The sequence below is a fragment of the Labeo rohita genome, chromosome 20 (genome assembly GCF_022985175.1).
Source record: "Labeo rohita strain BAU-BD-2019 chromosome 20, IGBB_LRoh.1.0, whole genome shotgun sequence".
In the NCBI taxonomy this organism is placed as follows: Eukaryota; Metazoa; Chordata; class Actinopteri; order Cypriniformes; family Cyprinidae; genus Labeo; species Labeo rohita.
Genome location: NC_066888.1, coordinates 11,749,889 through 11,770,043, shown reverse-complemented (window position 1 = coordinate 11,770,043; position 20,155 = coordinate 11,749,889). Strand labels below are relative to the sequence as shown.

Genomic DNA, 20,155 nt, shown 5'->3' with positions numbered 1-20,155 from the left:
GAAGTTCATCAGTCACGCTCCAGAGAGAGACGGGATCAACAGCTCCGAATCTCCCTAGACAACAGAAGGAATGTCTTCACACCCCTTCCCGCCCCCTCCCGTCCCTGCAGACCAGCCTCACGGACCCCATGACCTCCTCTGGACCTCAGTGACTAACTCGAGCCAGATGGACGACACTGACCGCAGTGCTGACTACAGCTGGATTGAGACCCTCCCCCATTTATATGCGCTTTTTTTTTCTTTTCTTTCCTTTTTCTCCCATGCGCAAGGCGGAAGTGTCGTGGGGGACTGAAATTGTTGTGCTTGATGTCAGAATCTTTTTAGTGCTCAAAGAGCACTAGCGTCTCACGGGGTGTGTGCCGTTAAAATTGGGTCAAGATTGAAGTTTATGAGAATGTCTACGATTCCTTTTTTTTTTTTTTTTCCGCCATATTGATTGTTTTTCTTATGTGTGTGTGTGTGTGTAATAGCTGGAGTCTCAGCTGGAGGATGCGCGTGCCGAAGCCTCTAAGGAGCGTAAGCTCCGAGAGCACAGTGAAGTCTACTCTAAACAACTGGAGAGTGAGCTGGAGACGCTCAAGGTCAGAGGTCACTCAATCATGCACCGCCTCTCTACTGACTCTTAGCTGACTTGGGAATCTTTTATGGGTGAATCTCACGATAACATGTCTTGGTTGTATTTCACCACTCAATCACAACAAAAAATGAACAGTATAAATTTTATAAGTAAAATAACTCATTTATTTATTGTAGTGAATATTAAATTCTAAAGTTATATATATGGAAGCCCGTTTCCAACCCTGTATAAAAAATAAAAAATGTAATTGCAAATTTTTATTTATTTTTATTTTTTTGGATATGTGTGATATAAACTTGCAATTGCAATTGCAAAAAAAAAAAAAAACTCAGAGTAGTGAGTTATAAGCTCATAATTTTAAAAAAAAATTACAAACTTCTGCAATAAAAAAAACACTGATATTTTAACACCATTAAATGTAACCTTTAGCAAATGTAAAAATTAATATCAATTTTTTTATACTGTAAATTGTAATGATGTGATTTATTTATTTGGTTTTTTTTTTGACAAAATAGTATATATGGAAGCCCGTTTTCACCACTGAATAATGAATAAAAGACATAATTGCGACTCACAATTCAGATTTTTTTTTTCTCAGAATTGTGTGATTTAAACATGCAATTGCAAGAAAAATCTCATTAGCAATTTATAAGCTCACAATTAAAAAAAGAGAAACTTTTGTAATTAAAAAAAACACATGATTTCACAATTCTGAGAAAAAATCTGAATTATGAGATAAATTAATTGCGTTGCGATTGCAAGAAAAATTTTTACTTTTTTTAATTGTGTGATTTTTAAACTTGCAAATGCAGAATATCAAGTTATATGCTCACAATAAAAAAAAGTAAAACTTCTGCAATCTAAAAAAAAACCACTAATACTTTAACGCCATTAAATGTAACCTTTAGCAAATGTAAAAATTAATATTCTTTTTTTTATACTAGGGAAAATATAATGTGATTTATTTTTATTTATTTATTTTATTTTTTTTTTTTTTTGACAAAATAGTGTGTGTGTGTGTGTGTATGGAAGCCCATTTGAATAAAGAATAAAAAAGGTAATTGTGACTTTTTCACATTTCAGACTTTTTTATTGCAACTGCAATAAACACACATTTGCAAGAAAAAAACTCTTGCAATTCTGAGAAAAGATCAGTATTTTTTTCTTAGAATTGGACATAACTCGCAATTGCAAGTTTATATCTCGTAATTCTGAGGGGAAAAAGTAGAATTATGAGATACAAACAGTTCTGAGAAAAATGATAGAATGATAGTTGAAGTTTATATCTCACAATTCTAAGAAATAAAGTCAGATATGCAAGCTGTAAGCTCACAATTGCAAGAAAAAAATCTGAATTGTTAAATATATGTATACTATTTTTAAAAAAAATTTAATTTAGGCATCACAATTTTAATTTACAGCATAAAAATAGATAATTTGTACAGTTGCTGAAGGTAACATTTAGTTATTAAAGTAGTGTTTTTTTTTTTTTTAATTTTAAGTAAGCATTAGATGACAACAAAAGTAAACTATTTAAAACTAAAGGACATAAATATGATGCCAACTGATACTAATAAAAAATGTCTAATATCAGCCAAATAAACCATACGGTACAAATGTATTGTGCATGCCTACTTTTAAGCAGAATAAGATTTCTTCTGTTTTTTTTGGATAAAATATGGCATGTTCTTGACAGCTTCTCAGAGATTTGCTGTTTTCCTCTTCCATTCATCTGTTTTTACTTTCCTCAGGGGTTTCTTCTACCTCTCTAGTGCCTTCCACCCTGTTAACCTCATACGTCACCTTGCTTTCCCTCTTGTCTTTCTTTTTCCTCCTGCCTTGCGTAGGATATCCTGTGGGGTTATTTTTAGCAGGATGTTCCTCCTTTGTTTTATGTTTTTTCCATCTGCTTGAAAGTCAAGAAGACTCACTCTCTCCTTTGCCTCCCTGTCCACTCCTCTTCCTGTGCTCTCCATCTGTTTGTATATAATAGTAGGGCTGTATATTGATTTAAAAAAAAAAAAAAAATCTTGCAATAATTAATTGTTAAATTAAGGTGTTAATAGCTCAAATATGTATGTAATATCTCACTCAGATTGTTTCTTTCTCAGGTCAAGCAGGGAACAGGTCGTGCCTCAGGTCCCAGTTCAGAGACTCAGCAGGAGCTCACCAAGTTGAAGTCTGAGCTGGATAAGAAGGTGCTGTTCTATGAGGAGGAGCTGGTGAGACGTGATGCCAGCCACACTACAGAGCTGAAGAACCTGAGGAAGGAGCTCCATGACTCTGAGGGTCAACAGCTGTCACTGAATAAAGAGCTGCTGGTGCTCAAAGACAAACTGGAAAAGGCCAAGAGAGAGCGGTATGCTGTACTGTCACCTGTTTAGGTTGTGGGTAGACACCAAAAATTTTGACTCCAGCTATTGATAAAAAAAATATGTTGGCCAGGTTGACTTTTACATGTTGCCTACTGACGTGAACCACGTACAAAAACACTGCACTCACATTTGTGACACGGTGTGAAAATTTTACAGACAATTTTAAGCAAACTTTTAAATCACAGTGTAGATTTTAATGCAGCACTTTATTCAGCTATTAAAAAAAAAGTTATCGATCACTAATTTCAGACCCATTTCTATACTCACAGGCAAACTGAGATGGACGAGGCCATGGGTTCTCTGAAGGACAAGTATGAACGTGAACGCAACCTCCTTAGTGAGGAAAACCGGAAACTCACTGCAGAAACAGACAGGGTAGGACACAAATTTCATATTGCAAGAGGCCACTTTGAGTATCAGTTTTTGGAGTAAAATTTAGTCCTTGACACCAGGGGTGTGCAATGTCATGGTTTTTAATCGTGGACTATTAAAATGTCTCCACAGTCTGTTTTTGAACGAATATCGTAGTATTGTGGTACATTGCACATTCTGTCAGTTGCAGTTCTGGCGCCTCTGTTTTACAACGCGACATACATTCACATCAAATGTTAACTCAGCGGTAGAGTTACACTCACGGGACACTGCACTTATTCACAATCACAAAAGTACATTATTTGCTTGTCTTTTAAATCCTTGCCAGTTAAACATTTCTTTCGCGTGCTGTTCTGACAGACAAGCGTATACACCTGAAGCGCGCACACTAAAAAGTAGGGCCGTCCTCGACTAAAAAGTTTTCTGGTCGACTAGTAGTCGTTTTAAGCATTAGTCAACTAATTGGACATTTGTTAATAAACCATTTAAGTCATAATAATGAGCCTTTAATTACCTACAGTGCCTAATAAACGCTCATAAAGCTTGCCACAGCATACCGGCAGAAGTAATGAGCATCAATGTGTCAGGGAAAAACAGTAAGGAGCCTGCATTAACATTTTAATAATGTATTTGGCGACACTGACTCGTCACCTCCGCAGTAGTAGATGCGCGTGTGTGCATGTTTCATACGGATTACGTAATCTGTGAATGTTAGTTTTCTATTTGAATTGGTTCATTTTGAAAGTAGACATTTCACTCTCTATACATATGTTTTCATATCTGTGAGAAAATTAGAGTTTCAGAGTTTTGCGCTCAAGTTCACAGAGACCGAGACAGCAGAAAGTGCATCCTCTTTGCTTTTATTATTTGACAAGCACAATGTTTTGTTGTTATTGTGAGTGCACACAAATAACCATAGAGTCTTTACAGATTCGAAAGATGTATTACTCTATCTATATGGCCAAAAGTATTTTAAGAGCAAGTGACTACACTGACACCTGTCATGCAGTGAACACGCTACTACTCAGCTTCCACACTCTACAAAGGCACCTGAGTAGCACACATTTTTCTAGGTAAACTTTAGATTGAGCAGCCATGTAAAGTTGCTGTTACCTACATATTTCAGATGAAAAGCCATATTTGAGGTTGATAACTGACAGTCAAGCATTTGGATGTCTTTCCTGAGTACTGTATTACCACATAGATGTTAACGATGTCCATCACGGACTTCGCCTGTAGATTTTTTTTTTTTTTACTTTTATATATATTTTTTTGACTAAGTGACTAATTAAATTTTGGTTGACCAACCCTTTTCTGGTTGACTAGCACTTAGGGGGCAGCCATACTAAAAAGCCTGTCAAATAGCACCTGATTACTGGACTAAGATATCTTTTGCATCTGATAATACTGTCAAAAACACACAAGGTTTGTGTATAAATACAGTTGGTTATGTCTGAAGTGAAAGTAGAAAAACTCATCCGTGCCTGTATATTACATGCGTGCAGGTCTTAAAGAAACACTGCTCTTTTTTTGAAAATAGGCTCATTGTCCAACTCCCCTAGAGTTTTCAGTCCAGTTTTACCTTTTTCAAATCCATTCAGTCGATCTCCTGGTCTGGCGGTAGCACTTTTAGCATAGCTTAGCATAGATCATTGAATCTGATTAGACCGATAGCATCTCGCTCAAAAAGTGTCCATATATAATGACGATATTTTTCCTTGACTCTTCTGTAGTTACATCGTGTACTAAGACTGACAGAAAATGAAAACTTTGCTGCCGTACCATGGGTGCAGCAGGTGTAATGTTATTGCGCAGCGCCTGAAAGTGACCAGCACTAAGTTTGTGTAGATGCGGATTTGCAGCCTGCAGAGTTGACAGCTGCGTAATATCATTGCGCCTGCTGCACCCATGGTACGGCAGCAAAGTTCCTTGACTATTACGCTAAAATGAGAGTATAGTTCCTAGCCATATCGACCTAGAAAATCACAACTTTTCATTTTTCGGCCGTCTTTGGACACGATGTAACTACAGAAGAGTCAAGTTTTAAATATGAAAAATATTGAAACTCTTTGGTCATTTTTGAGCAAGATGCTAACGATCTAATCGGATTCAGTGATCCATGCTAAGCTATGCTAAAAGTGCTACCGCCAGACCCGGAGATCAGCTGAATGGATTCGAAAACGGTAAAACTCAACTGTTTAACTCTAGGGGAGTTGGAAAATTTAGCCTATTTTCAAAAAAAGTGGAGTGTTCCTTTAAATTGACAGCAGATTAATATTAATAAACATGCTGCTGCTTGACATTAAAGGGATAGTCCACCCAAAAATTTTAATTCTGTCATAATTTACTCAATCTCTTGTTGTCCCAAACCTGTATTAATTTCCAAAATAGGATGTTTTGAAAATTGTGGGTAACCAAACAGTTGCTGTTCCCCGTTGACTTTGATAGTAGACAAAAAAACAGTTTGATTACCGATATGCTTCAAAATAGCCTTTATGTTCAACAGAATGAAAAACTCATTCAGGTTGACAACTTAAAGAGTGAGTAAATGATGACAGAATTTTCATTTTTTCATGTAAACTATCCCTTTAATGTTAATAAAACTAAATGCAAAAAAATCACTCACTGCTCTTGACTGAAGAACTTTAATACAGTTGCTTAAATAAGAATCAATCAGTTTGTTCAGTTTTTTGAATGCTACTGCTAAAACCCCTACTGTACCTGAAAAATAAACCACTGTTTGTTTTATTTGTATATTTTGTGTATTTGTAATGTGTATCTTTGTACTTATTTTTAATAACAATGATAAAATAATGACAAAGATTTTTATCTTCACACACTTTGGCCTAAATGTCTGCCACTCTTTTTTTATTTTATATTTTGTTGCCTTGTAAAGCTGTTTTTAAAAATAGGCAAATTAGTTTGCCTGTACTGCTCAGACAAGTTGCAAAATAGTAAAACCAACATGACAAAGAATCATAATGAAATCATGAATCATGATTTTCCTGGAAAAACAAAAAAAAAACAAAAATTGTGATATGATATTTTTGCCATATCGCCCACCCCTAACTTGGAACTGATCCTGAAATCTCCTCCCCTGCAGCTCTGCAATTTTGTGGACAAGCTGACGGCTCAGAACAGGCAGCTGGAGGACGAGCTCCAGGATCTGGCATCCAAGAAAGAGAGTGTAGCACACTGGGAAGCACAGATTGCTGAGATTATCCAATGGTGAGAGAGACCTCCCTTTATTTATTTGTATGTGGCTTCTTTATAACCAACAAAAATACTTTAAAGAAATAATTCACCAAAAATAGAAGATCTTGTGTTTCTTTAGTGGTACACAAAGGATTTTGGATGAATTATTTCTTTATTTGCAGTAGAATACAAGTCTTGGTTTAATGATATTGTGGTCAAATGGCAAATTTATGACTGTGTATGTTTTGTAGGGTGAGCGACGAGAAAGATGCACGTGGCTACCTTCAGGCTTTGGCCTCCAAGATGACGGAAGAGTTGGAGTCTCTGCGTAGCTCTAGTCTGGGATCCAGAACGCTGGTAAATATCACTAACTTTGATAAAATCGAGTGATCGATTTAAGGAATTTGATTTATTCTCAGCTATATTTCCCAGTGTTGCATAATCAAGCTTTCACCACTGAACTCCCAGTTAAACAGCTGATCTCCTGTGCTCCAGTTTTAGTTTAGAGATTTATAGGGCATCTGTTATGATAGAGTGAGACTTCTAATTTTGTCAGCAAGTGGAAAGCGCTTGCTCTCGCTCTCTAACTCCTTTGAGTCGTAGCACAGTAATATTAGATTTGCTTTAAATAGAAAATCTAATGGAAATTGATTGAAAGGAAGTGACATGTTAATGTTGTAGGTGTAGGAGGTCACATTTGATTTAATATCCTCTTTCTAAGAAGGTTAAAGACAGACTAGGAGATTGGCATTAGTGCTTTTTCCTCTTTAAAGTGCTGTTTGTTATTGCCATAGTGGGATCTGCTGATGAGAACTATTGATTCACAGCCCCAAAGGTTTGGGTTGAAGCCACCGTTCAAAGATGTGGTCAACGTTGCTTATTCTCAAATTGAACTAATTGACTTAATTGCAGGGTTGCTACGGGATATGGCACAAATAGAAGTCAATAGACTTTGGCTATTGGTGAAGCTTGCCATAAACTTCCTATGTTTGGGTCATGAAGTTTAAAAAGTTACAGACTGAATTCATTAAAATGCCATGTTGTGGTTTAAAGATAATTTCTATAAACAAATTTCAGACATTTCATGTTGGAATTTGACTTAACAGTACTTCCTACTTCCTTAGATGTGTCTTAAGGAATTAAATTAATAGGACGTTTAATCTTAATACACAACAGTTCAAGAGTTTGGGGTCAGTAAGATTTTATTTTGGGGGAAAAAAAAAAAAAAAAAAAAAAAAAAAAAAATATATATATATATATATATATATATATATATATATATATATTTAATATTAATATATTTATAATATAATATTATATTATACAAAAATGTACATATATAGAAATATTTTTTAACATTATAAATCTTAACAATTTAATGCATCTACCAAAAATTCTTAACATAAGATTTTCACAAAAATATTACAGCAACTGTTTTCAATATTGATGAAAACAATTGTTTCTTGAGCAGCAGTTCAGCTTATTAAAGGGTTGCTATTATGCTTTTTCACTTTTTGAACTTTAGTTAGTGTGTGGTTTGTATCTTTGGGCATAAAAAAGATCTACAAAGTTACAAATCTCAAAGTCCACTCCAAAGGGAGATATTTAGTTTTTAAAAAATCCCTTTTTAAGAACTACAGTGAACGGCTCTTTTGGACTACGTTTGTTTTCCACATGCAATAATGTCACAGCGTAGCCCATTATTGGTAGAATAACATAAAAATAAATCCTGCCCACTTATAACGTGAGTGTTTTTTAAAATGCATAAACTTGCACTAGAATAGGCTAGGCTTGATCAGTGATAATGTTCTTTGATAATGTTAGGCTGCTTTTAGCCTTATGCTGGAGCTGGTTTCGGGCAATGAAACTAAGTACGTAAATTAAATACGTTAGCACGATAATATCATGTATTGGCGATCTCCCAGGATGATGATAGGACCCAACGCTACTGTAGTGTATTGTTTACTCACTCTCCATGCATCCTAGGTGTGTATGACTTCCCTCTTTCAAACGAATGCAATCAGAGTTATATTAAAATGTATTCTGGCACTCCCAAGCTTTAGAATGGCATAGACTGGTATTTCTCCTCATCAGTCCAAAACAAGTCCAATAATATGCATCCATCCATAATAAAAAGTGCCTCACATGGCTCCGGGGGGGTTAATAAAGGCCTCCTGTAGCGGATTGATGCGTTTTTGTAAGAAAAATATCCATGTTTAAAACATAAGAATTACTTCAATCTAGCTTGCAGTAACAGTTGTACACGGAGCTTGCTTCTTTGGCAGTACTGAAATATCATGTAAGCTGTTCGCCAATCGCAACGCAGTGGGACAGCTAACCAATCATAACATTTTGTTTTTCGGAAGGCGGGCCTTCATTAAACCCGGAACTAATCAAGCTTTTTTGTGCCAGGCTGGGAGAAATGTATTGTAGTAATGTAAATTATGTTAAAAATAACCAAGCATGAAAGCATGTTCTAGTACATCCCCAAAACAAAATCAAGACTTTGTAAAAGAGCATAATAGGACCCCTTTAAAATGATTTCTGAAGGATCATGAGACACTGAAGACTGAAGTAATGATGCTAAAAATTCGGCTTTGCATCACAGGAATAAATTACATATTAAAATGTATTAAAATAAGTGGGGAAATGTAGAATTGTAGTAATATTTGACAATATTGCTGTACAGTATTATTTACAATATTTACTGTATTTATGATCAAACAAATACAGCTGTGCTAAGCTTAAGAACATTATTAAAACATTATTAAACATTAAACAAAAAACTTTGGTAGTGTGTGTATATTTACATATTTTTGTAAGTATACATAATCATCAATATTTATTATAGCAATTTATATAGAGATTAAAAATATATATTAATATACTTTTGTGTAAATTTTAATTGCTATATCAGCAAGGCCCTGGAGTAAGCATGCCAACCCAGAGGTCAGTGGTGGCACCTCGGGTCACCAAGCGGGTGAGTGTATCCATTAAACCTCCAATCAGTGTGGAGTAATTCTAAAAAGGCGGCGGAGCAAAAGATTGTCTTCATGGCTATTGGCCAATCAATCTGTCCTTCATCTGTCCAGGTTACTCAAAAGTTGGCTTGCAAAACTCTAAGGGTTAGCAGATTTTTTTCCAGCTACAATTTCAAAGGACAGATGAATGAAAATGCTGCATCAGCTCTCCTCATTGTTGATCATAATTCATATAACATGGAAAACATTTCGGATAAGCTCACTTCCATTGTTCTTACGAGGTCAAGTGTGTATACCCTTAACTTTCCGCTTGCACGCTATTGGTTGAAATCAAATCAGTCACGCTGAGAAGTCATTAACTCGATAAGCTCGAACAATAGAGTGAGTGCTGCAGTATTAGGTTTGATTGTGAGAGCCGCACTGGAAAATACCCGCAGCTCAAATGTAAAGCTGATGAGTTCTGCCAGGAACACTCCCATGAACGCCCTTCACCACCTCTCACTTCCCATCAGCTGTGGGCGTGCAGTCACTTCATGTGTTTAATCAATGAAATGGATGTAATCCTCTTTTTTCATTCCACAATATTCAGCTGTCCTTCAGCCATTCACAGTCTCTTTTTTGGCAAATTACTGTCTCGTCGCCACATAGTTCACAGAGACAAATGTTGTCTTGTAGCCACACTTGTAATAGTGGAGCCTTGGTGACAGCTGAGATCAATAGCTATTAAACTGTTGGAGATCCAAGATAAGCCCTCACGAGCCATTGGATTTATGGGAAATGCAACTTAAGGGATTTTCATTCGTGTGTTAGAGAGGATTTACGGTATCTATGTTATGCGAGCGTGCATTTTTTCCATGCATGATGCTTTCTCTGTGCTTTTGGAAAGCATCTTGTTTATGATTGTCACAAAACATATGGAATAAGTACATCATTGCACTGCTTGACACTATAAAGATAGGATTGTATGGTCCACAAAAGTTCTTACACAAACATAATATGAGCTATTCTTTTAATAATAACAGCTTCAATTTAAAATGGAGCAAACTGATTGATCGCTTTGTAATATGTATGCAAATTGTCCATTTTCTGGCTTCTTTTTAAAACATCCATCTCCTTTCATTGCCAGGATCCTTTGTGGAAGGTGCGCCGCAGTCAAAAGTTGGACATGTCTGCCCGTCTGGAGCTGCAGTCGGCCTTGGAAGCTGAAATCCGTGCCAAGCAACTGGTTCAGGATGAGCTGCGCAAGGTCAAAGCTGCCAACATCTCTTTTGAGAGGTCAGTAGTTGATTCTGCCTATTTACGTATTTATTTATTTAGATTGTTGTTCTTAGACTGCTTCTGTTTAAAGGAGACTAGGGACGGGATGATAAATCGTTGCAACGCAAATCACGATTCTTTCTCAAATCAATTCTGAGCTTAGTTTTGAAAAGCAGATGGCACTGCTTGCTTTAGAAACAGCTGTACTCTGCTTGTTTCCAAATCCTTACACGCACTTGAACCTAAAATGATCTTACAGTTTAAAAGGTTGAAGCAAATTACATAGGTGTTTACAGTGGGCTGTTTACAATAATCTCACGTCATAAAAGCATTCTGAGCCGAGATGAAATTACATGACTCAGCCGAACGCACAAGTTCTCTTCAGCACTCTTCTTGAGCATTTGAGTGTGCAGATAAAAACTAATTAGAACGCCATCTGCTGTTAAAATCTAAGCTCAGAATTGATTCCAAAGACAATGGTGACACATTCGGAAGATCTCAGAATCGATCCACAAATCAATGTATTGTCCCATCCCTAAAGGAGACCTATTATGCCTTTTTATTTACAAATGTTGTAATATTTAAGTCTCAGGTGTCCCCAGAATGTGTCTGGGAAGTTTCAGCTCAAAAAAACCCACAGATAATTTATGTAATTTTGAAAATGCCTATTTTGAGTAGAAGCAGAAATGTTGTTTTCGTGCATGTCTCTTTAAATGCAAATGGACTGCTGCTCCCCGCCCCCTTTTCTAGAATAGGGCTGTGCCTTTACATCTTGTACATCAGATAATCTGCCAAAAAAACATCTGTTTGGTTTTGATTATTATCTCTATCATCCTGAAATCATGCGTTTTGAAGTTTTAAACAATTTCATGTACTCTTTCATGTCTTATTGCGCTTAAACGGTCACATACACACAAGTTTAGGTTAAATACACACATGAGTTATGAAAACAGCCGGTTATGTCTGTGAAGATAAATGGCTGGGAAAGAAATCGCATGTTTATATTAGATCTGTGTGGCAGCAGCGTAATATACAGTAAATAAATCAATAAATCCACTGTGCCGCAGTTAGCATGCTTTATTCAAATTTTTGCCATGGTGAATTACTGGGTTGTCCTTTTCACATTTTCTGGGTTGGTAGATGCTCCAAGGACCCGATTATAACACTTAAACATGAAAAAAAGTCAGATTTTCATGATAATTCACCTTTAAATAAACCGAGCAAGTACTTTTGGGCAATAGAATACATCCTGGCACTCGCTGTGTGTTGCATGAGACTGGTTCAATCTTAGTGCACATTACAAAAGGACACGTTATTAGTTAAAATGATCTAGCTTTTTTTGGTAGTCTTACTTTATGGACTCTCTCACCTACAGCAAACTGAAGGATACAGAGGCCAAGAACAAAGAGTTGGAGGAACAGCTGGAGAATATGAAGAAGGAGATGGAGGAGAACCACTCACGATCAGACAAAGGTGAACATGATGATGCATGTTATGACTTTGGCCTTTAAATGCTAATCGACTTACTGAGTGTCCATAAAGCATGAGATTGCATATAATCACATCTGTTTAAGGAATTTCTAAAGGGAACTGCTGCTGTTTTTCTATAATTCCGTATTACTCCTTAAAATTTTTTTTTTTTTTTTCCACTCAACTGTAGGACTGAAACTGCCAGACTTCCAAGACTCCATCTTTGAGTACTTCAATACCTCTCCCCTCGCCCATGACCTGACATTCAGAGTGAGTGTTTCTGATAGTATCTGGCCATCTGCTACTGCGTTACATGCATTAACAATCCTCTCTCCATTCATTTCATCAACCTAATGTCCTCCAGCCTCAGAAAATCAGAGACCTAAAAGCTTGTTTATCAAAGCGAAGCAGTGAAATTAGTATTAGTGAGATTGAAACATTGGAGTTTACACATGTTTACGAATGTCTAGCAGATAGTAGATACTGGTTCTGATGTCCCTGACCTACTCAGTTGCCTTGGACATCTGTCAGTTTCTTTTTTATTGTTAGTTTACAGTAACACATGCCAAATTAACATTTTTATTGCATATTACTTTTTTTTTGTTTTTTTTTGTTTTTTTTTGTTTTCCCCAGCACCTCACGCCATGAGTGCTGCATTTCACATACACTACCAGTCAAAAGTTTTTGAATAGTAAGATTTTTAATATATTTTTATATTTTAATATATATTTTAAAGAAATCTCTTCTGCTCACCAAGCCTGCATTTATTTGATCTAAAATACAGCAAAATACAGTAATATTGTAAAATTCTTTTTCAATTTATGTAACTGCTTTCTATTTGAACATATTTTCAAATGTAATTTATTCCTGTGATCAAAGCTAAATTTTCAGCATCATTACTCCAGTCTACAGTGTCACATGATCTTTCAGAAATCATTCTAATACTCTGATTTGCTGTTAAAGACAAAAAACATTTACTGTTATTATTAATGATTATTATCAGTATTTAAAACAGTTCAGTCAATTTTTTTCATGATTTTTGATGAATAGAAAGATCCAAAGATCAGTAATTATCTGAAATAAAAAGCTTTTGTAACATTATACACTATACCATTTAAGAGCTTTAAAAGAAATTCTAGAAATTAATACTATTATTTAGCAAGGATGCTTTAAAGTGATCAAAAGTTATGAAAATGGTACAAAAGATTTCTGTCTTAGATAAATGCTATTCTTCTGAACTGTCTATTCATCAAATAAACCTGAAAAAATTCTACTCTGTTGTTTTCAACATAAATGTTTTTTTGAAGAGCAAATCAGAATATTAGAATGATTTCTAAAGAATCATGTGACTGGAGTGATGATGCCAAAAATTAAGCTTTGAAATCACAAGAATAAATTACTACTTAGAATATATTCAAATAGAGAGCAGTTATTTTAAATAGTAAAAATATTTCAAAATGTTACTGTTTTTGCTATACTTTCGATCAAATAAATGCAGGCTTGGAGAGTAGAGGGAACTTCTTGGGGGAAAAAAAAAAAACAAACAAAAAACATTTTACTGTCCAAAAACTTTTGACTGGTAGTGTACCTACAAACCCATTTTTTTTTTTTTTTGTAAAAAATATGTATGAATCTCCCAATCCAGAATATAAATATGATTAATATAGTGTATAATAATTTACAATTTTGACTTTTCTTAAATTGTAGTTGTTTATATTGTTGATTTTTGCCATCATGTTGTGGTTTAAGATGTTACCGTATACGTTGGAATTGTGCCAAAACCATGTTGCTACTACCTACGTAGTTCTTTTCTAATTTCAGAATTTTCTTAGTTATGTCTACTGCTGATTCCAATATTTTTTAGATCAGTGGTGCCCAACCCTGTTCCTGGAGATCTACCTTCATGCAGAGTTTAGTTCCTGATCAGTTACACCTGTCTGTAATTATTAAGTGCTCCTTTAGATCCTAATTAGTTGGTTCAGTTGTGTTTGATCAGGGTTGGAGCTGAACTCTGCAGGAACGTAGATCTCCAGGAACAGGGTTGAGCATCCGTTTTAGACGATTTTGAAGATAATTGTTGGTTGTTATTAGATTCCAAATTACTAAAACAAGTACCTTAGCACATTTTGTACCGGTCTGGAGTTTCCAGGGTCAATTTCAGATGCTAAAACATAAAAAAAACACAGTTCCTGCTGCTTTTGAGCTCAAGAGCGAGTCCTGTGTTGACCAGCCCCCCCTCTTTGCCTGCTGGTGTAGATGTGTGATATGAGGCTTCCTGCCCTGCCTCATCCTGAAATCACTGACTCCCAACAGTTATTATGTAGCTTTCAGTAACAGTTTACATTGGAGCAGTAGCTGATGACGAAGACTTGAGTGATGGATTTACTACAGTCAAGGAGTCAGTTCAGTTCATGGCCAAATGGCCCATCATGCTTTGATTGCCTCATCAGAGACCGAGTCAACTGGACAATTTTGCAAGTCTGATGCCCATCTTTCAGTTTAATGAAGCTGCTTCCTTATTGCAGTGTTTTTAAGTGAGAGATCAGGTTGACAGATGTAGCCAGGGCTGTATTTTTGAGACTCATGGGAAAGACCTAATGTTGAAAGTAAGTTCATAAAGACAAAAGCCTGTTACCTGTCATCTTATTTTTGTCCCCCTCAAAAAAAAAAGGGCTCTGTCTCCTCCTCATCCGCATCATCTCTGCTTGCATTTTGGGATGAAGTAAGTTTGCTGAACGAAGCTCCTCCCTCTGTGAACTTTAACCTCGGCAGGAGTGATCTGTCAGCAGACAAAAGTTTCCAAGTCATATTGTAGTTCATCTTGTGCTTTATTTGCCTAAATAAAACAGCACTCACATTACTTACTGTGTGAATCATTCCTGTCATTCAAGCTCAGACATTATTGACCATACAACTTATATTCAGCCTAACCAGCATGCCCTCCAGTTTGTTACATCTTCTGTATTTTGTCTGCTGACGTGTTCCTCTGCCATATTGCAACCAGACCCTAGATCCAATTCAATCTAATTGTAGGTGCTAAAGGTTAGAGACTTACGATTAGCATCCAGCAGTTAGTATTAACCACCTCCCCACTGCCTTCTAACCTCTTAAACGACTAATGTGAGTAACGTCACTCTCCATTTGTCTAGTCTGCAAATGCACTAAGCCATTAGTTAACACTTATTGCCCGCTAGGACTATAAACATCCATAATTTAGATTGAATGACTAAGGCAACCAGCCGTAAAATGAATCGAATGAAATAAAATAAATAAGATGATTAAATTGTGGGGGGTGTTTTGCGAATATTTATAACCTACCAATATAGGTGATGGTAAGTATGTGCTTGTAAGCTAATTGAACATGAAAGTAATTCTCTGTGGGGAAAAGTGATGTCATTTAATTTCGTAATGATTTTAATTATCTGCCAGTCTTTGTGCATCTTAAAGGGACAGTTCACATAAAAAAAATTCTGTCATTAATTTCTCACCCTCATGTCGTTCAAACCCGTAAGACCTTCGTTCATCTTCAGAACACAAAGATGTTTTTGTTGAAATTCAACTGAAATTGATGCTGAAATTAGATGAAAGTTGAATAAAGTCATATTTTTGTGCACAAAAGTATTCTTGTGGCTTCATTATATTACAATTAAACCACTGATGTCTCATGGACTATTTACTATTTTAACAATGTCCTTACTACCTTTCTGGGCCTTGAACGTGTTTGTTGCGTTACTGTCTATGCAAGTTCAGAAAGTTTTCATATTTCATCAAAAATATCTTAAGTTGTGTTCTGAAGATTAACCAAGATCTTACAAGTTTAGAACGACATGAGGGTGAGTGTGTACAGAATTTTCATTTTTGGGTGAACTATCCCTTTAAATTTCAGTATCACCCTTAATGGATACCATTGTGCATTCACATGTTGTATAGATGGACAGTTAGACTGTATGTTTTGTTTAACAGTATCGTATTGTGCTTGGTAAGTATTATTTGTGCATAATTTTGGGGCTTAATTGACGATAACGTTAGCCAAGGATGGTGCATTAGTGTTTAAAAATGCATCCTAAGATGAATTATAGATGCATAAGATACATTAGTGTTTGGTAAGTTTAAATGTGCTGTTCTATATACATGTACACTACCAGTCAAAAGTTTTTGAGCAGTAAGATTTTAAATGTTTTTTTTTAAAGAAGTCTCTTCTGCTCACCAAGCCGGCATTTATTTGATCCAAAATATTGTGTAATATTGTGAAATATTTTTTCTGTTTAAAATAAATGTAATAATAAAATGTATAATAAAATGTAAAATGTAATTTGTTCCTGTGATGAAAGCAAAATTTTTCAACGTTGTTACTCCAGTCTTCAGCATCACATGATCCTTCAGAAATCATTCTAATATGCTAATTTGCTGTTCAAGACACATTTTTTAATTATTATTATCAATATTTAAAACAATAACAATAAAACAATATTTTACATTTTTTTTTTTTTTTTTTTTTTTTTTTTTTTCCCTTCTTTTCAAATTTTACTTTTTTCGCTGTACTTTGGATCAAATAAATGCAGGCTTGGTGAGCAGAAGACTTATTTTTTAAAAATTAAAATAAAAAATCTTACTGTCCAGAAACACATACATGTATATGTATAAAAGTCTATCTATCTATCTATTTATCTATCTACTTTAGAATTTTATATTCTTTTCAAAAAATGTCATGTTTTCACAATAATATTAAGCAGCACTGTTTTCATCATTAATAATAAGAAATGTTTCTTGAGAACCAAATTCATCCTTGCCATGATAGTTAATTAAGTTTATTAATATGTATAATCGTTGTGCTTGTGACTTTCATGAGTGAGCATGACTTCTGAAATCTTATTGGTTATGATGTAATACATTTCACAAATATCATCTTAGTCACGTCGTAACAATGTTTGCGTGACTTCAATGTGTTAGTGTGGCTTTTTGAGGAAATTAAAGGATGTTTTTTTTTTTTTTTATAAAGCTTTTGACCTCATCTGCTGCCCATAAATAGCTCTCCACAAATGATGCATACACATTCAGAGTTTCCCAACTGTGATCTTTTTTTCCTCAGACAAGCTCCGTTGGTGATGTGGACGCCACACCCCAGAAGACGGACATCCCCACTTCCTCCCCATCAGTGGCTTCAGAACAGGATGTGAGTGTCCACCTAACACTTCCTATTACATTCTGCTGCTGTCAGACTTCCTGTCTGAAACATTGGCTATTGATTTAGTCATTTCCTGAATAGTAATGGATAGGACAAAGGTTTAAAAAAAAAAAAAAAAAAAGGCGTAAGGTGTTTTTTCAAACTCAGAAATATAGTCAAATATGCTTGCTTGGTATTACACATCCTATACTGTGTATGTGTGTGTGTGGTTTTTATTTTATTTGATAGAAATTTATGGATTTTTTTTATTCATGGAACTGTTATATTAATCTTTTAGGAGCCAGTCAAGCCTCAAGCAACAACCCCTGCTGCCCCTTCTCCAATCTATCAACCCACGCTTAGCGCGCCAAAGGTAAACCCACCATATGATGTGTCTGACTCATGATTAGCCTGTTTCCCTTAGGTCCTTTAAGTCTGTCAGCGTACTATTATTGGCTTTTCCACTCCAGCATGCGTTCATTGCTCTGACTGTTAATGTTTTGTTTATGTCAACAGCCTAAAGCTCATCAGCTGAGCATCAAGACTTTCTCCAGCCCAACCCAGTGCACTCACTGTACCTCCCTGATGGTGGGCCAGATCCGACAAGGTTATGCCTGCGAGGGTGAGCTGAGCATTAAAGATAAATAAAGACGAGAAAATGGTGGCTTGGGGAAATGCTAAGGAGCTTTTGATCTAAGATGAAATATTTATATGCGAATTTCACTTGTCATGTTTTTGAATGTGTGGTAATTCTCTCTCCCTCGCTGAATCTCTTTTAGTATGCTCTTTCATCTGCCACGTGTCCTGTAAAGACAACGCGCCCCAGGTTTGCCCCATTCCTCCAGAGCAGGCCAAGAGGCCTCTGGGTATTGATGTGCAGAGGGGCATTGGCACGGCGTACAAAGGTTTTGTTAGGGTGAGTATGAGAATTATAATTTTTTTTGTATTTCCTACTAAATGTTTTACTAAATATACATTAAATTGCATTATGGGTTTGCTCATTCAGATCCCGAAGCCCACAGGAGTGAAGAAGGGCTGGCAGAGAGCATATGCTGTAGTGTGTGACTGTAAGCTCTTCCTCTATGAGGTGGCAGAAGGGAAGTCCACTCAGCCTGGTGTGATGGCCAGTCAAGTCCTCGACTTGAGGTCAGGATTAGTCACATTCTCATACTTGGTCAACGATTCATGTAATAATCTGCTGCAGTATCGTATAAAAGTTCTGGGTTTGTATAACTATTGTTTCGTTCTGTTCCTCACAGAGATGAAGATTTCTCTGTAAGCTCTGTGTTGGCATCTGATGTGATTCATGCCAATCGTAAAGACGTTCCCTGCATATTCAGGGTATGCTTCAAAACGTGTTCTGTTCTTAATGATTAATTCGCCTAATTGTGCATCCTGATTAGTAACAATATTCGCCCTGAACGGCACAGGTAACCTCATCCGCTTCAAACTCTCCAATCCGACCGGTGCCTCTGTTGGTGTTAGCTGAGAGCGAGGCGGAGAAGAGGAAGTGGGTGGGCATCCTAGAGGGCCTGCAGAGTATCCTGGCCAAGAACCGCCTGAAGAACCGCGTGGTGCATGCCCTGCACGAGGCCTATGACAGCAGCCTGCCTGCCATCAAAACTACACTCTCCGCTGCCATCGTAGGTAAGTACAGATTTAGTGAGCCTGGGATCTTATGCTTTGTGATTGCTACTAAGCAATTAGTCAGTTGAATCAGCTAGTCAGCCCTACTAGGTTTAATATTTTCAGTCAAATAAGAGAGCCCATTTTACCTGGGAGTAGCTTTATGAACTTTATGAACAAAGTTTTGGTGTAAAGGTCATAATTTGGTTTTGAAACAACAATGAATGAAAGTCTTATTAGTTTGGAACAATATGATTTTGGGGTGGACTATCACTTTAAAGGGTGACACATTTTCACAAATATTTCATTCACATATCATAACTGTCCTACTTTTGTCTCTGCAGATCGAGAACGAATTGCATTGGGGACAGAAGACGGCCTGTTTGTAGTCGAGCTCACCAGAGATGGTATGAGTACTCTGTATAGCACAGGTTTAGTTCTTCTGCATTTCACTATAATTAATTTCCCACGATCCTTTTTTCAGTCATTGTTCGTGCTGCTGACTGTAAAAGAGTCTGCCAGATTGAGCTCATGCCCAAAGAGAAGATTGTGGCCATGCTTTCTGGCCGTAACCGCCATGTCCATTTATTCCCCTGGGCGGCACTGGAGGGTGTGGATGTTAATTTCGATGCCAAGCTGCCGGAAACAAAAGGCTGCCAGGCAATGACCATAGGTGCAGTACGGCCCGGTGGCCCAGCGTGTCTCCTAGCAAGTGTGAAGCGACAGGTCTTCTGCTACGAAATCACGCGCGTAAAGCCCCATCATCGCAAGATGTGGGAAGTGCAGGCACCTGGTGTCGCCCAGTGGTTGGGTATTATTCGTGATCGGCTGTGCGTGGGTTACCCGTCAGGCTTCGCTCTGCTGGCCATGCAGGGAGAGTCGTCACCGGTGAGTCTGGTGAGCCCGGGAGACCCCTCGCTAGCGTTTTTGGCCCAGCAGCCCCTGGACGCACTGCATGCTATGGAAGTGGGGGCCAATGAAGTGCTGCTGTGCTTCAGTCAGCTGGGAGTGTATGTGGACGCGACGGGACGACGCTCTCGAACGCAGGAGCTGATGTGGCCCGCCACACCGCTTGCCTGCAGTAAGTATCTCTAAGGAGCTTGTGTTTTAATCCTCCTGAAATTCCAGTGTTTTTCAT

At 36.8% G+C, this 20,155-nt stretch overlaps 1 protein-coding gene across 4 annotated transcripts in view; it reads left to right on the top strand.

Moving 5' to 3' along the window:
* Nucleotides 1-20,155, top strand: part of cdc42bpb (CDC42 binding protein kinase beta (DMPK-like)) — a 90,180-nt gene that overhangs the window by 55,654 nt on the left and 14,371 nt on the right. For 2 of the 4 annotated variants that reach the window (XM_051137992.1, XM_051137990.1), the window contains exons 13-30: nt 471-581; nt 2,689-2,936; nt 3,222-3,327; nt 6,428-6,552; nt 6,771-6,876; nt 10,627-10,775; nt 12,133-12,230; nt 12,418-12,497; nt 14,899-14,949; nt 17,317-17,400; nt 17,690-17,764; nt 17,908-18,013; nt 18,171-18,307; nt 18,398-18,537; nt 18,651-18,732; nt 18,822-19,038; nt 19,362-19,424; nt 19,502-20,098. In XM_051137992.1, the coding sequence (XP_050993949.1) occupies nt 471-581; nt 2,689-2,936; nt 3,222-3,327; nt 6,428-6,552; nt 6,771-6,876; nt 10,627-10,775; nt 12,133-12,230; nt 12,418-12,497; nt 14,899-14,949; nt 17,317-17,400; nt 17,690-17,764; nt 17,908-18,013; nt 18,171-18,307; nt 18,398-18,537; nt 18,651-18,732; nt 18,822-19,038; nt 19,362-19,424; nt 19,502-20,098 (2,575 nt within the window). The remainder of the gene's footprint in view (nt 1-470; nt 582-2,688; nt 2,937-3,221; nt 3,328-6,427; nt 6,553-6,770; nt 6,877-10,626; nt 10,776-12,132; nt 12,231-12,417; nt 12,498-14,898; nt 14,950-17,316; nt 17,401-17,689; nt 17,765-17,907; nt 18,014-18,170; nt 18,308-18,397; nt 18,538-18,650; nt 18,733-18,821; nt 19,039-19,361; nt 19,425-19,501; nt 20,099-20,155) is intronic. The other 2 variants (XM_051137991.1, XM_051137994.1) reach the window with 1 other exon arrangement.